We start from the raw sequence: 12,260 nt of genomic DNA on the forward strand, positions 1-12,260 counted from the left end.
ATTTGGTCTTGGTTTTCGGTCTCCGGAGGAAATTCGGTCGTCACAAAATCAACACCGATCGATCCTCATCAAAATTAAAGACCAAGAGTTTCAGTCTTAGTATCGATTATGGCCAAAATTCCATAGATGCAAAATCATAAAAATCATCCACAGTTTTATAGATGAAAAATCACAAAAGACCATAAAAAATCACATATTTACAAAAGCCTCCACAACCGCTCGACCTAGAGGCTGGCATCCTCTCTACCAGGAATGGATATGGAAGCAATGATGGCGCCACCACCTATGCATAGGTGATGTTGGATCTTGACGGCAGAGTAAGGAGCACCCTAGCAGGAGCCGGTTAGGCTTACGAGTACAAAGCATGGGGAAGAAACCTTGATCTACTCTATCGTAACAACAGTATAAAGCTTGGGCATGGGGTGGTCGGCAATTAGTCATTGTCAAACTTTTTCGATGTAGGTTGGATGAGTTAGGATGGACAAAAGAAAATTAAAGCTCGTGGTTCAGACAACGGTGGACTCGAATTTCCAGCCTTAACGAGTGGAGCCGAGCTAGGTATAACATACCAAAAAATATCCAAATTTTCAGAGAATATTTAAAATATTTTATTCTTGTTCTCCTTGGTCTTTTATAAAACTTTTTGAGCTTTTTTGAGTTTTTGTCCTTAGAAAACTTGTATTTAAATTCAAACATCTTTCAAAATAATTCCAAGATCCCACATCTCTAGAGTCCACGAAGTTTCATTTAGTTTCATTTCCAAAATTCAAATAGTCCACAGATAAATTCCTTAAAATTTTATCTCCTTTGAAACCTATTCAAATTATCCCTACAAAAATAACAAATCTTCTATTTTTAATGGGCCTAATTCCTCCAATTTGACCCATTCCATTCCATTCCATTCCCTTCTATTCCTCTCCTTTTCTTCCCCCATCCTCCCCACCTAGGCTTTGGGCCTATTCTCATTTTTCACGACCTAGCAAGCCAGCCCAGCTAGGATGAGGGCAAGCCCGGCCAAACCAGCAGCTGCTGCCGTGCTGTGTATCGGTGGATTTAAGATGAAAGGGGCGATTGTTTATTTGACCCTAATTTCGAGCCTAACTACCGAATGGATCTTTTTTTAGTTTTGCCTTCTTTTTAAAAATGTAGCAGTCGTCTGACCCTCGTTTGTCTTCAAATAAATATTTCAATTATTACTGTACCAAAATCTATCAAATAAATACCAAAATTCACAACAAATATTTCAATTTGTATCCCAATATGTCTGAATAAACACATACAACGGGGTAAAAAAAACAAGGGCAAATTGGTCAATTTATCGTCAAGATAACACCGTTAAATACACTTCACGGGACATGGTCACTCCACTGCTTCATTTTTGAAAGGTGGGTCAAATCTGTAAAGCTGAAAAAGAAGAATCAATTCGGTAGTTTGCTTTTAAAGTAGGATTAGATATGCAATTGCCCCAAGATGAAACTATCATCGAAATCACCGAGGGAAACACAAAATGCACTTCTTCCCGCTACAAAATGAGAAGTTACAAACTGGGTCTTGCTCTAGATGGGCCATGCCATTTTGTGCTAAGAAGCCCAGCCCTATTGAGCCGGGCAGGACCAAACTTCCTAAGTTTTTGTTGCCTAATATTACACGGATAATGTTGGAGCAAGTCCTCATGTCCATCCCAAATTAGACGGCGGAAATTTTGGAAACAAATTGTCCATTTGACAGATAGAGATTGTTTCAATTTGCATATGGTCCTTTTCTTTCATATGATTTTACGCATAGATGCGATCGAGAGTGAGCACCGGACTTCACCATAATTAAAACTCGATCGATCCATGACGAACTTGCGACACATTTAATTTGACAAAACTGCAGATACGTAGTACATACGATATCTCCTCCTACTGCAAGACGCAAAATTGAGGTACAGTAATTGATTTATATATACATACACTACAGAACACACCAACAGTTTGATCTCACACTCTCTCGAAATTAATTAAGTTCATATATATTTATATAGAGAGAGACGAACGCTGATCTCATGCATGGCATGGCAGCTCCAAGGCTAGCAGTGAAGACATCACCCTTCTACAAAATCGTATTTACTGCACGTAACAACGAACACGACGACACATCAGGCTAATCAAGCTGCTTAATTTCTCATGCATGGCAGCTCGTCGCCCTCGTCGTCGGCGGCGATGATGCCGCCGGAGTGCATGGTGGCGAGGGCCATCTTCTTGAGCTTGGCGACGATCATGATGACGAGCTTGCTGTTGAGGCGGCTGACGAAGCAGCGCGGGAGCCACCCGGCGGCCGGGTCGAGCTGCACGACGTAGGTGACGACGCAGCAGGAGGGGTCGCCGCCGTCGGGCTGCTTCTCGACGACCCAGCCGGACTGCAGCAGCAGGCCGCGGCCGCACGCCCTGGAGCTGGCGTCCGGCGGCAGCAGGCCCGCCGCGATCTCCTTGGGCAGCGACGCCACGGCCACCACCAGCGTGCCGTCGTCCATGGTCTGCCGCCGCTCGTACACCACCACGTCGCGCCGGCGGGACAGCCCCGCCGGCCGCTTGGAGGCGTCGCCGAGCTTGAGGTGGATGATGCTCAGGTCGTCGCCCAGCTCCTTGATGTACCTCGCATCCACCAGCTCTGACTCCCACTGCTGCAATATTATCATTTTAATTACATATAGTAATTTTTTATTATACCATATGTGTAATTAATTAAATATATGTAACTATTTAATTACATAAAGTAATTATTTCAGTAAAATAATTATTTATAAAAGTTTTAAAATTTTAACTCAATTTCATAGTAAACATCAAATAGAGAATAAAATGCCCATTATCCGAGTGTGTAATCACAGTATTTAAATTTTCAGGGTATTTCCATACACTTATTTTTTTCCTTTATTTCTTGAGTTAACTAGTAATGGCACCTTTAAAAATAATTTCGGTCAAACTACACCTAATAAATAAAGTTGTTGTAGGAGGGATATATACTAAATAAAGATGTTGGCACAGGCCTAGGTTGTGTTTAGTTTACAAATTTTTTTTTAAAAACATCACATCAAGTTTTCGGATACATATTTGAAGTATTAAATGTAGTCTAAGAGACGAATTTTTTAGCCTAATTAATCCGTCATTAGTACATGTTGATTACTGTAGCACTTATGGCTAATCACTTTCTACTTTAGGCTTAAAAGATACGTCTCAAGATTTCTTCCGTATATCTATGTTTAATACTTTATTTAGGTGTCTACAGATTTGATGTGATGTTTTTGGAAAAAAAATTTGGGAACTAGTTCAATATTTAATTAGCTATTGGACTGCCCGGGCTAGTACGTAATTTTGGCACTAATTAAATCGCCAAGTACATTTAATTAGCTGCCGGCCGTCCAGCCCAATTAGTTAAGCCTACAAATTGTCTGATTGGGATCAATCAATTCATCATGTATTTGTATTAATTTCACGCGTAATTCAAAGCTCGCCGAATACTGCTAGCCAATGAGGTTTTAAAATTTCCTCCTTTTCCCACCCTATTTCATCGTTTTAAATTCTACTGTAATTTGTACTGATAATTTTTTTCATGCTGTTTCTGCTCCCTCCATTTCAGAAGAGAAAAGATTTAGAGGAGGACATGTGTATTTAAGAAAGTTTGTAATAAGTTCAAAAGAGAAAGTAGCTGAGAAACTGAAGCTTGTGATTGGTTTAGAAAACAAGTAGGATAGTAGTTGTTATATTTTTTTTGGTAAGTTTGAAGGCCAAAAGTAGTTGTATTTTGAGATGGAGAGTATCTGATTTGAATAGTAGAATTGTCCGTTTCCACAATATATACGTCCCATCTTTTCGTTTATATTTATAAGTCAAAATTTATATTTTTACTTTGGCTTTTAGATAGTTAAGAATATGTATATAAAATTTGTATTTATAAATTATTTCTCGCTTGCAAATAAGCCGTTTGGCTTTTTTCCATAAAAACGGCCAACAAACACCCCATAATTAAAAACTGAAAATACTCCATGTCACAACAATCTGACAGGCTGCGTTTCTTAATTAGCCGTTAAGGCACAATTATGTTCACGTTAATTAAGGTTTGGGCATGTGTCTCCACGTGACCTCACATGCATGCTGGCAGCGTGTGCATGCCTGCCTGCCCCTGACAGTGCCAACCCACGGGTTAATTAGAGCGTAATTAAACCAGCATATACCCACATCTAATTAATTAATCGGTTAATTAGCTCTCTCTCTGATTATGGCAGACACATGCATGGTGTCTAATTAATCATCCTCGTATACCCATCTCTCTGTCTAATTAACATTTATTTTTTTGGTGATCTCGATGTGCCAAATGATTTGGCCTGTACTTGTGGGCTCGCAGGCTCACGCTTAGTTATAAAATTATTTATTAAAATAAAAAATAAAAAAGTCGGATAGAAGTGGTAGTAGCAGTAGTAGAAATTTCACTAAAAACTCTAAGTACTTATAGTGATCTTTCCGATTTTCAAATGGATATCTTTTTGAGCTTTCTTTGTTTTTCTTTTTTTTTTGAATTGTGGGCAGGAGCACTGCCCGTTCATTTTTTGAGCTTCCTTTAATTATAGTACTGTTGTCTCTGATTTTAAATGCCGATCCTCTTCAGCATTCTCCAGTTCTTTTCAGAATAGAAGTCATTTTAGAGATTTTATTTTTTTAAAAAAAATCTTTTCCTCAATACTTTTGCTTCGCTTTTATCACATAAATGCTACTCCCTCCGTCACATATTGTAAGACATTCTGGGCTTATTCAGATTCAATCATATATCAATGTATATATTTTCTATATGTGTCTAGATACATTGGCAAACGTACGAATTGAGGTACTGTCAGAAAGTCTTATAATATGGAACAGAGGGAATAACAGATTTCCGATGTTTTCCATTTTGTTCAAGCTAGTATTCACTTAATTCTTATACATAATTCTAAAATGTTCATAATATACAAGGTTGTGCAACGTAAGCTACTGTATACTTAATTGTTTCAGATAATTCTGAAATGTTTTCTATTTAAAAAATAGAAGATACTATCTCTATTCTAAAATATAAGAATTTCTAGACATTCTCTATAAACACATGCACATTCACACATTTAGTGCATCTCTAACAAACTGTCTATTTGACTCTCTAAACTAAAATTTATAGAGTTTGGTAAAAAAATGTCTTTCAACAGGCTTGCCATCGAGATGGCCAAACTAGCCCTCCCACTTGCTAAATTTGGCCAACCAAGCTAAATTTGTCATCTGTGGGCCCACGCTGCACTACTACCCTACCCATCCCAGGCCGGAGAGCAAGCCATCATCACTTGTCACTGGGTCATCATCGTCGCCGCGCCAGTGCAACGCTGCCTGCCTCAGCCGAGAGAAAGAAAAGGAAAGAAAGATTGAGAAAGAGAAAGAGGGAGAGAAAGGGACAGAGGGAGGGAAAGAAAAGTGGCTGACATGTAGGCTGCCACTGTTAACTTAAAATAGAGAGGATTGATTGAGTGTCAACTTAAAATAGAGAGGATTGATTGAGAGACTGTTGGAGTAAATCACAAATCTGAATTGATAAATAAAATAAAGAGTGACCAAATGGGCAAATGGAGAGCCAAAAATAGCAATACTATTGGAGATACTATTAGAAACAACGTACAATCATTATGATTTAGAACGGATCTTGTAAGTAATTAGTTACCCTTGCTTTGTTTTCATATACAAAAGTAATGGCAGTAGTAATAATTCTGTTGGGAACAATTTCTGAAGGTGTCATGCATGGCGACAAGTTGGCACGAAATCTGTTAGCTAGCTTCCATGCACGCGGAGCAGTGTGGGGCACCAGTTCTCCATCCACTCCACACCAAATTAACCACTCGATTAGCTAGGTAGGGTTGTGACTACTGTTACATTCACATTTCTTTATATACAGATTGAGTACAGTAAAAAGCTAGAGAGATTAATTATTCCCCCGGTTTGAACAGTCTCCACAAAGTTATTGGAAAGTAAAGTAATAGGCTTATTAGTAACCTAATGATTACTTCATCCATTCTATAATGTTCTTTATGATCTTTTACCCTAACTAAATTTATCAGATCGATATATATCTAGATTTTAGTCTAAATATATCCAGAACATTTTATATTATAAAACAGATGCAGCGTCAAAGTTAGGAGACCGTGGCCAGAAGTACTGTTGGTAAATTACCTTGGATGCAATGTAGGGTAGATTTATACCGTGCAAACAGGATGGATCACGAGCGCAACAAAAGCTAGCTAGCTACCTTTATACCACTCCAGTACGGTGGTGGGTTAGGGCCGGCGGTCGGATCACGAGACACCGTGCATTAATTAACTTTACCCATCAATGGTAACACCGCGTTTTAATCGATCCCACTGTTCATCGCCACTAGGTACCCTTTATTACGACCACCGGTCCTCGTTCCAAAATATAAGAAATAGCTACCGAAAACTATCAAAACAGCGTGGATTGGTTGAGATGGGAAATTATATATGCGTGAAGATTAAATATGGGATGTTGTGATTGGTTGGTAAGAGGGTATATGTAGCTAGAGAAATTATTGTATTTTAGGATAAATTTTAAATGATAAAAAGCTGTTATATCATGGGATGGAGAGAGTCTTTATTTTCACCGTGTACCTGTGCCATGTACTTAGTTTCACAGGCACGGAGGAACGCTGATCGCTTTCTATCAATTATAAATTATATATAGTACCGAAATTGTACCAATTTATTAGACTCCAGGCCAATTTAATTATTTAGTACTCCTCTCTTACCTATTACTATTATAAGATAGTTTAATGTTTCTTATATTCATCCGTAGATAAATAAATATATTTTATATATATGTTTAGATATATTAGAATATATATAAATTGAGAGAGGATTCAAACATATTATAACGTGAAAGGAATGTAATGTACGAAAGATTTACCTGACTAGAAAAATGGGCAGGTGACGCATTAAGAAGTACTCGAGAAAGCGAGTAGGTTTGGTTTAGTTTTTAAGTACAAATTCACTAAATAAAAAAGGAAATCAAATCTGGAAAGGCCTTAATTGTCCACTTTAATCTAAAGCCTGCAAAGAAATTCTTTGCAAAAACACCTTTTTCTTAATCTCTCTCTGCTGACGACGAAACCCCTTTAATTATATTAAATTTTCTCCTTTAACTAGTGATGGTGATTAATTAACCAAAGCTTTCCCAGGCTTTAGTTAATGATCCATTAATTAAAAGTAACAGTAAAAGTAATTAATTAAATATGCACGAATATATATAGTACATTAATTAGTTCATTAGTACGTACCTTGGCGGCGTCGACGGCGTTGGCGGCGGCCATGAACTTCCCCGGCGAGACGGCGTGCAGCAGCCACCGGCTCCGGAACACGTGCGCCGCCCCGGCCCGCCGCTTCGATATCTCCACGCCGTTGCAGTACGCCAGCACCTTCCACCCGTCGTCGCCGCCGCCGCCGCCGCCGCCGCCGTCGCCGCCATGGCCGGCGCCGGAGTCCGACGCGGCGAGGAGCTCCTGGATGCAGCTCTCGCTCGCGTAGCTCACGTACCTCTTCAGAGAATCCTCACTGATAGACCTTCGTTGCAGAGACAGCATGCATGATCATCAGATAGATATGGCAATTTAACCTGCTAGAATTATATATATATAATCTCACTGATTTTCTTGCTCATATAGCTAGCTAGCTAGGTGATTAATTATTGCTCATAGCTTACATTATTCTACATTTTTTCACAATGTTTCCTCTGATTAACATACTAGACAGACATGCACCTATGAACATAGGCCTGGTTAATTAAAGAAACAAAATGGGGGAACATATATACAAAGAATTTGAGATAGTTTGTTGCCTTGGTGATGAGAGTTAATTGCAGCATTACCATGATCTGGAGCAGACAGAAGGGGATGATGTTGGAGAGGAGCCACCACCACTGCTCATTGCTGCTGCTGCTTCTGATTCTTCCTTCTCAAAGATGTACAGACTGAATCTCTCTCTTTTGGCTATCTATCTAGCTAACCTGTCCTGCCTCTCTTGATGATGATGATGAAGATGATGATGATACCTTTGATGAGCTTGAGTGAGTGAGTATATGCTAATGGATTGGGGGTAGCTCGATTGCTCTCTTCCTCCTCTTTGCCTCTTGATGAAATGGAAACGGAGATGGAGGTGTGTTTGTGTGTGTGTAAATATAAAGATGGTGTACAATTAGTTAGATGGAGTAGGTGTTGGTTGCTTGTTTATGCGTGTGGACAATGGGGGGAGAGGAGAGGGGTGGTTTTTAAGAGGAGAAGAAATTGGGGGGGGGGGGGGGGGTGGAGCCACACCACATGCAGTCACTGGGGCACATGGAGATGCCAGTGACAGAGAGGGGAGGGGAGGTGGTGTGGTGTGGTGTGGTGGAGCTAGCTTACATGCTTGCCCTCGTGCATATACATACATATGTGTGAATATATATACCAAAGAGATCAAAGGGAGGGTAATGTGCATCGTGTCCACATTATATTTACTCAATGGATCAGTGTGGGAGAGGTTATGCGTGCACCGACCAAATGTCGTAAAATAATCTGGGTTGTTGTCCTATATATAATCTAGGTTGTTGTCATGTAGTTTCTATATGGTTTGTAGAGTGTATTTGAAGTGTAGGCTAGATCGATATGCCGGTCAATGCTCCCTCTATATATTTTTCTGCAATGTGAGGGGTATGTAACGGCTTTTGCTGAAAGGTACTGTGTAATTGTAGCAGTGTAGAAAAATACCCTATGGTTGCTTGTAGATTCTTTTAATGGAAAACACATAAATCACACAAATACAACTATGATATTGACTATGCATGCTTAACTACAATATAGGTGAGGCAATCTGAGAGGATGGTGAACAACAATTATGAATGACCACATGAAAGCTGCTGTCATGGGATATGTATTCCTCTTTTAAACAAGTATTTATAGATGCCAGATCACTTGTTTTTATGATATTTACATTTTGTTTTGTTACCCATGAAGAATAATGCTTTGCAGATGGTGTCTCTATGCATGGTTTGAAGATATGTTGCATCCATTATATAATCTTCCCAGATGACCAGATCCATCAACAGGTTGTTGGAGAGAGCAACATTTGTACAAAACTTAACCTTCAATTCAGAAAAGAAAAAAGAAGAGAGCTTGTACATAGAAGTTGTTAATTTTTTGTAAGGCTGTTTAGTGGTTGCATGCTGTAACTGTAGCGTGATTGCAAAAAGGAAAATGATTCTTTTCCTTTGGAGATCATAAAGAGATGAAGCAAAGGAAGATGCTGGGGGAAGGTTTGTGCACATGGCATGTTTGGGCATGCATATGCACTTGGCTGCAGGCCTACTCTCCAAAGGAAAGAATTGGGGCTCTTTAAGGGACCCAAAAAAATAATAATAATTGTAGTTAAGTGAGATAAAAGTGATGAATTAGTGTAAAGGGAGGGTTAAAATGATGTCTTTTGGGGCACTATCTTGTCCTTCTTTTTTGTGGGGTTTATGGCATAATATGCTCTCATTGCACATAGATGTGCCAACCAAGCTCCAAGGGAAATAATCATGCCACATCAGAAGGAACAGGACCATTGAGACCTTTTTTTTTATCTAGAGTTGATTGTAATATTCAAATTCAAGGTACTTAAGAAGTAGTAGGGTAGCAGGTGACACATTAGTTGCTTTTGAGGAGAAAAGGTGAACTGGGATATGGTTTTGCAGATAAGGTTATATAAATGATGAATGTCCTCTAAACTAGCCATGATCCATATAGTAACGTGACATCTGGATGTGCTTTCTAGCAAATCAGAAAATAGTTTTATGTTAAATTTTGAAATAAAACTATATAACTCGATAGTGTGGCTGGTCCTAACTATCAGCCTCATCTTTTCACTTTTATTTATACTTATAAGAGAAAATTTGAATTTTTAGTTTTAAATTTAAAGTTAATTTTGACTTTTTTTTCATCGTAATTTATTTTTCAGCATTGGCTTTAGATCGCTATATATATATATGTTTTGTTTATAAGTTGTTTTTTATTTATAAATATGTTGTTTGACCTTTTCCTTGAATGAACCATACACTCACCCTTATCCCCACATATAAATATATGGTTAATTAGAAATCAATGAAAAACGACTAATTTGCCATGAAAACCAAACCCATGAAAATTCATGAGCTTCCCCACACAAACAGCACAATCCTTATCCATGCTGGTTGTCACACAATTCGACACCTAGCCTCCTAGAGATCTCAGACAGATTAAATGGCATCATTCAAGCAGCATGTAGGCAAAGGCCATTGGTTATATGGCCATCATGAATGCCACCCATACCATACAGTCCTATATCCAATGGGGCCAGTATCACAATATCTACATGCTGTGAAAGGTTACAAGTCTGCGTTTCTCCCCTAATTATTCTCAAATTTCTCCTCAGCTTTTGCACGCACGCTTTCTAAACAATTAAATTGTTTATTTTTTTACAAAAAAGTTTCTATATAGGAATTCATAATCTTGTTTTTCTAAGATAGATTTTTAATTTTGTACTAATTAATTTTATCATTTACACTATCATAAAAATCAGATGATCTTTTATCTTTCATCTTTAGCCAAGAAGAGCACAACCCAAGTCTTTCAATGATGCAAGAGGGCAAGGGAGGTTGCTTTTCAAGAGGTTCATAACAAAAGAAAAATTTTCAAGATACTGTTCAAGTTGCATGCTGCTGCAGGCACTGTTCTTTGTACCTTGGTAGGTCAGGTGATGACTTGGTCTAGAATTACTCTGAACCTGTTCCTCTTCTTTGGACTTGAGATGCCTGCCTTGAATGCTTGCTGCAGAGCAAGGCAACGATAACGTGGATGTGCTGTTGAGCAGTTCAGAGACAGAAGCAACCAGGACATGTTTGTTCACTGTCTTTACTTTGGATGAAGTGTTCGGTTAGTTGGTTCGTTACGAAGCAAAACCAGGCTTGGAAGGAAAGAAAAAATCGTTTGAAATAGTTTTGAGTCATTGCTAAATTAACTCTCTTTGGGTGCGTTCTTTTCAGCCTGTCCGGCTAAACTAATCGTTGGTTTCCGTTAACATATTTTTCAAACTACTAAATGGTATATTTCGTACAAAAATTTTCTATATAGAAAATTATTTTAGAAGATCAAATAAATCTATTTTTTAAATTTTCAATAAGTAATATTTAATTAATTATATACTAATTACGTTTATCGTTTTCCGTACGGCTAATTGGCTTAAAGCAAGTTCAATAGTATAACCAACTACTAGCTCCAATACATCTATAATCAATCTAATAGCCAATTCATACAATAATTACTTACAAAACATATACTACTATGTCCCACCTATCATACACATTGCGTCTTAGAGTCTGTGCAGCAGCTGGTTATAAATTTATAGCCCACAATACGTTTACAACCAGCTTATAGCCTGCTATTGTACCTGCTCTTATTGAACAGCCACCTTCGAACACAGCCTTTGTCTCTTATAAAACAAGTTCACTTTTATTCCTTATTCTGTTCCTTCTCTTTGAATTGCGAGGTCCTTGAGAATCGAGATTAATGGTTTAAACATTATTTCAGGAATTTTTCTTGTTTTCGTTACGTCAGGAATTCTTACTGTTTTTATTTTGAAAAGAGTAGAAACATACCCTTTTTCTTTATTTTATTTGATAAATTAGATAGCCTCCTCTGCTCTGCGAGCTGTTTAGGGCTTTACGAATATGAGATACTCAAAACACACACGTACGCGATATAGGTGTGAAAAATATAAGTTATAACGAAGTTAATCATATACTCTATCCGTTTAACAATATTAAAACATATATAAACATTTCTAAAAATTAATACCAAAAGTATCGAATTGTTGCGATCAGCGTCGAGCGGAGAGGTTGTCGGTGAGGACATCTTTACATTTGTAGATAACTTTTCGACTCTAAATGTCATCATATTTCTGAACCAAAAAAAAAGAAAATTCTCTTTGCTTGATTAATTGGCACCACACAGACATACAGTGTCCACTTAAATTGAGTGTGTGATATCCAGGCCGGCAGCTCCATTATTCAACTAGAAACAACTGCAGTTAGTTAATGGACCGGACGCGTCTCAGCTAACCAAAAATTAAGCTGGTCCGCACCTATCAAGCACTACTATGCCACGTGGCAACAGCTACTGAGGCATCCCATGTTCCTCTCTCCCGTGAAATTTGG

At 38.3% G+C, this 12,260-nt stretch overlaps 1 protein-coding gene across 2 annotated transcripts; it reads right to left on the minus strand.

Annotated features, from left to right (window-relative positions):
• Nucleotides 1-1,763: 1,763 nt before the first annotated feature.
• Nucleotides 1,764-8,313, minus strand: LOC102704565. 2 transcript variants are annotated; one of them, XM_040529150.1, is made up of 3 exons: nt 7,923-8,313; nt 7,336-7,618; nt 1,764-2,662 (listed from the first exon to the last, which is right to left on the minus strand). In XM_040529150.1, exons 1-3 carry the CDS (start codon nt 7,979-7,981, stop codon nt 2,159-2,161), a joined length of 846 nt encoding a protein of 281 aa, XP_040385084.1. In that variant the 5' UTR covers nt 7,982-8,313; the 3' UTR covers nt 1,764-2,158. The 2 variants fall into 2 exon arrangements, with proteins under 2 accessions (XP_040385084.1, XP_040385083.1); XM_040529149.1 differs by having other exon boundaries at nt 1,764-2,665.
• Nucleotides 8,314-12,260: the final 3,947 nt, after the last annotated feature.

The sequence above is a fragment of the Oryza brachyantha genome, chromosome 11 (assembly GCF_000231095.2).
Source record: "Oryza brachyantha chromosome 11, ObraRS2, whole genome shotgun sequence".
In the NCBI taxonomy this organism is placed as follows: domain Eukaryota; kingdom Viridiplantae; phylum Streptophyta; class Magnoliopsida; order Poales; family Poaceae; genus Oryza; species Oryza brachyantha.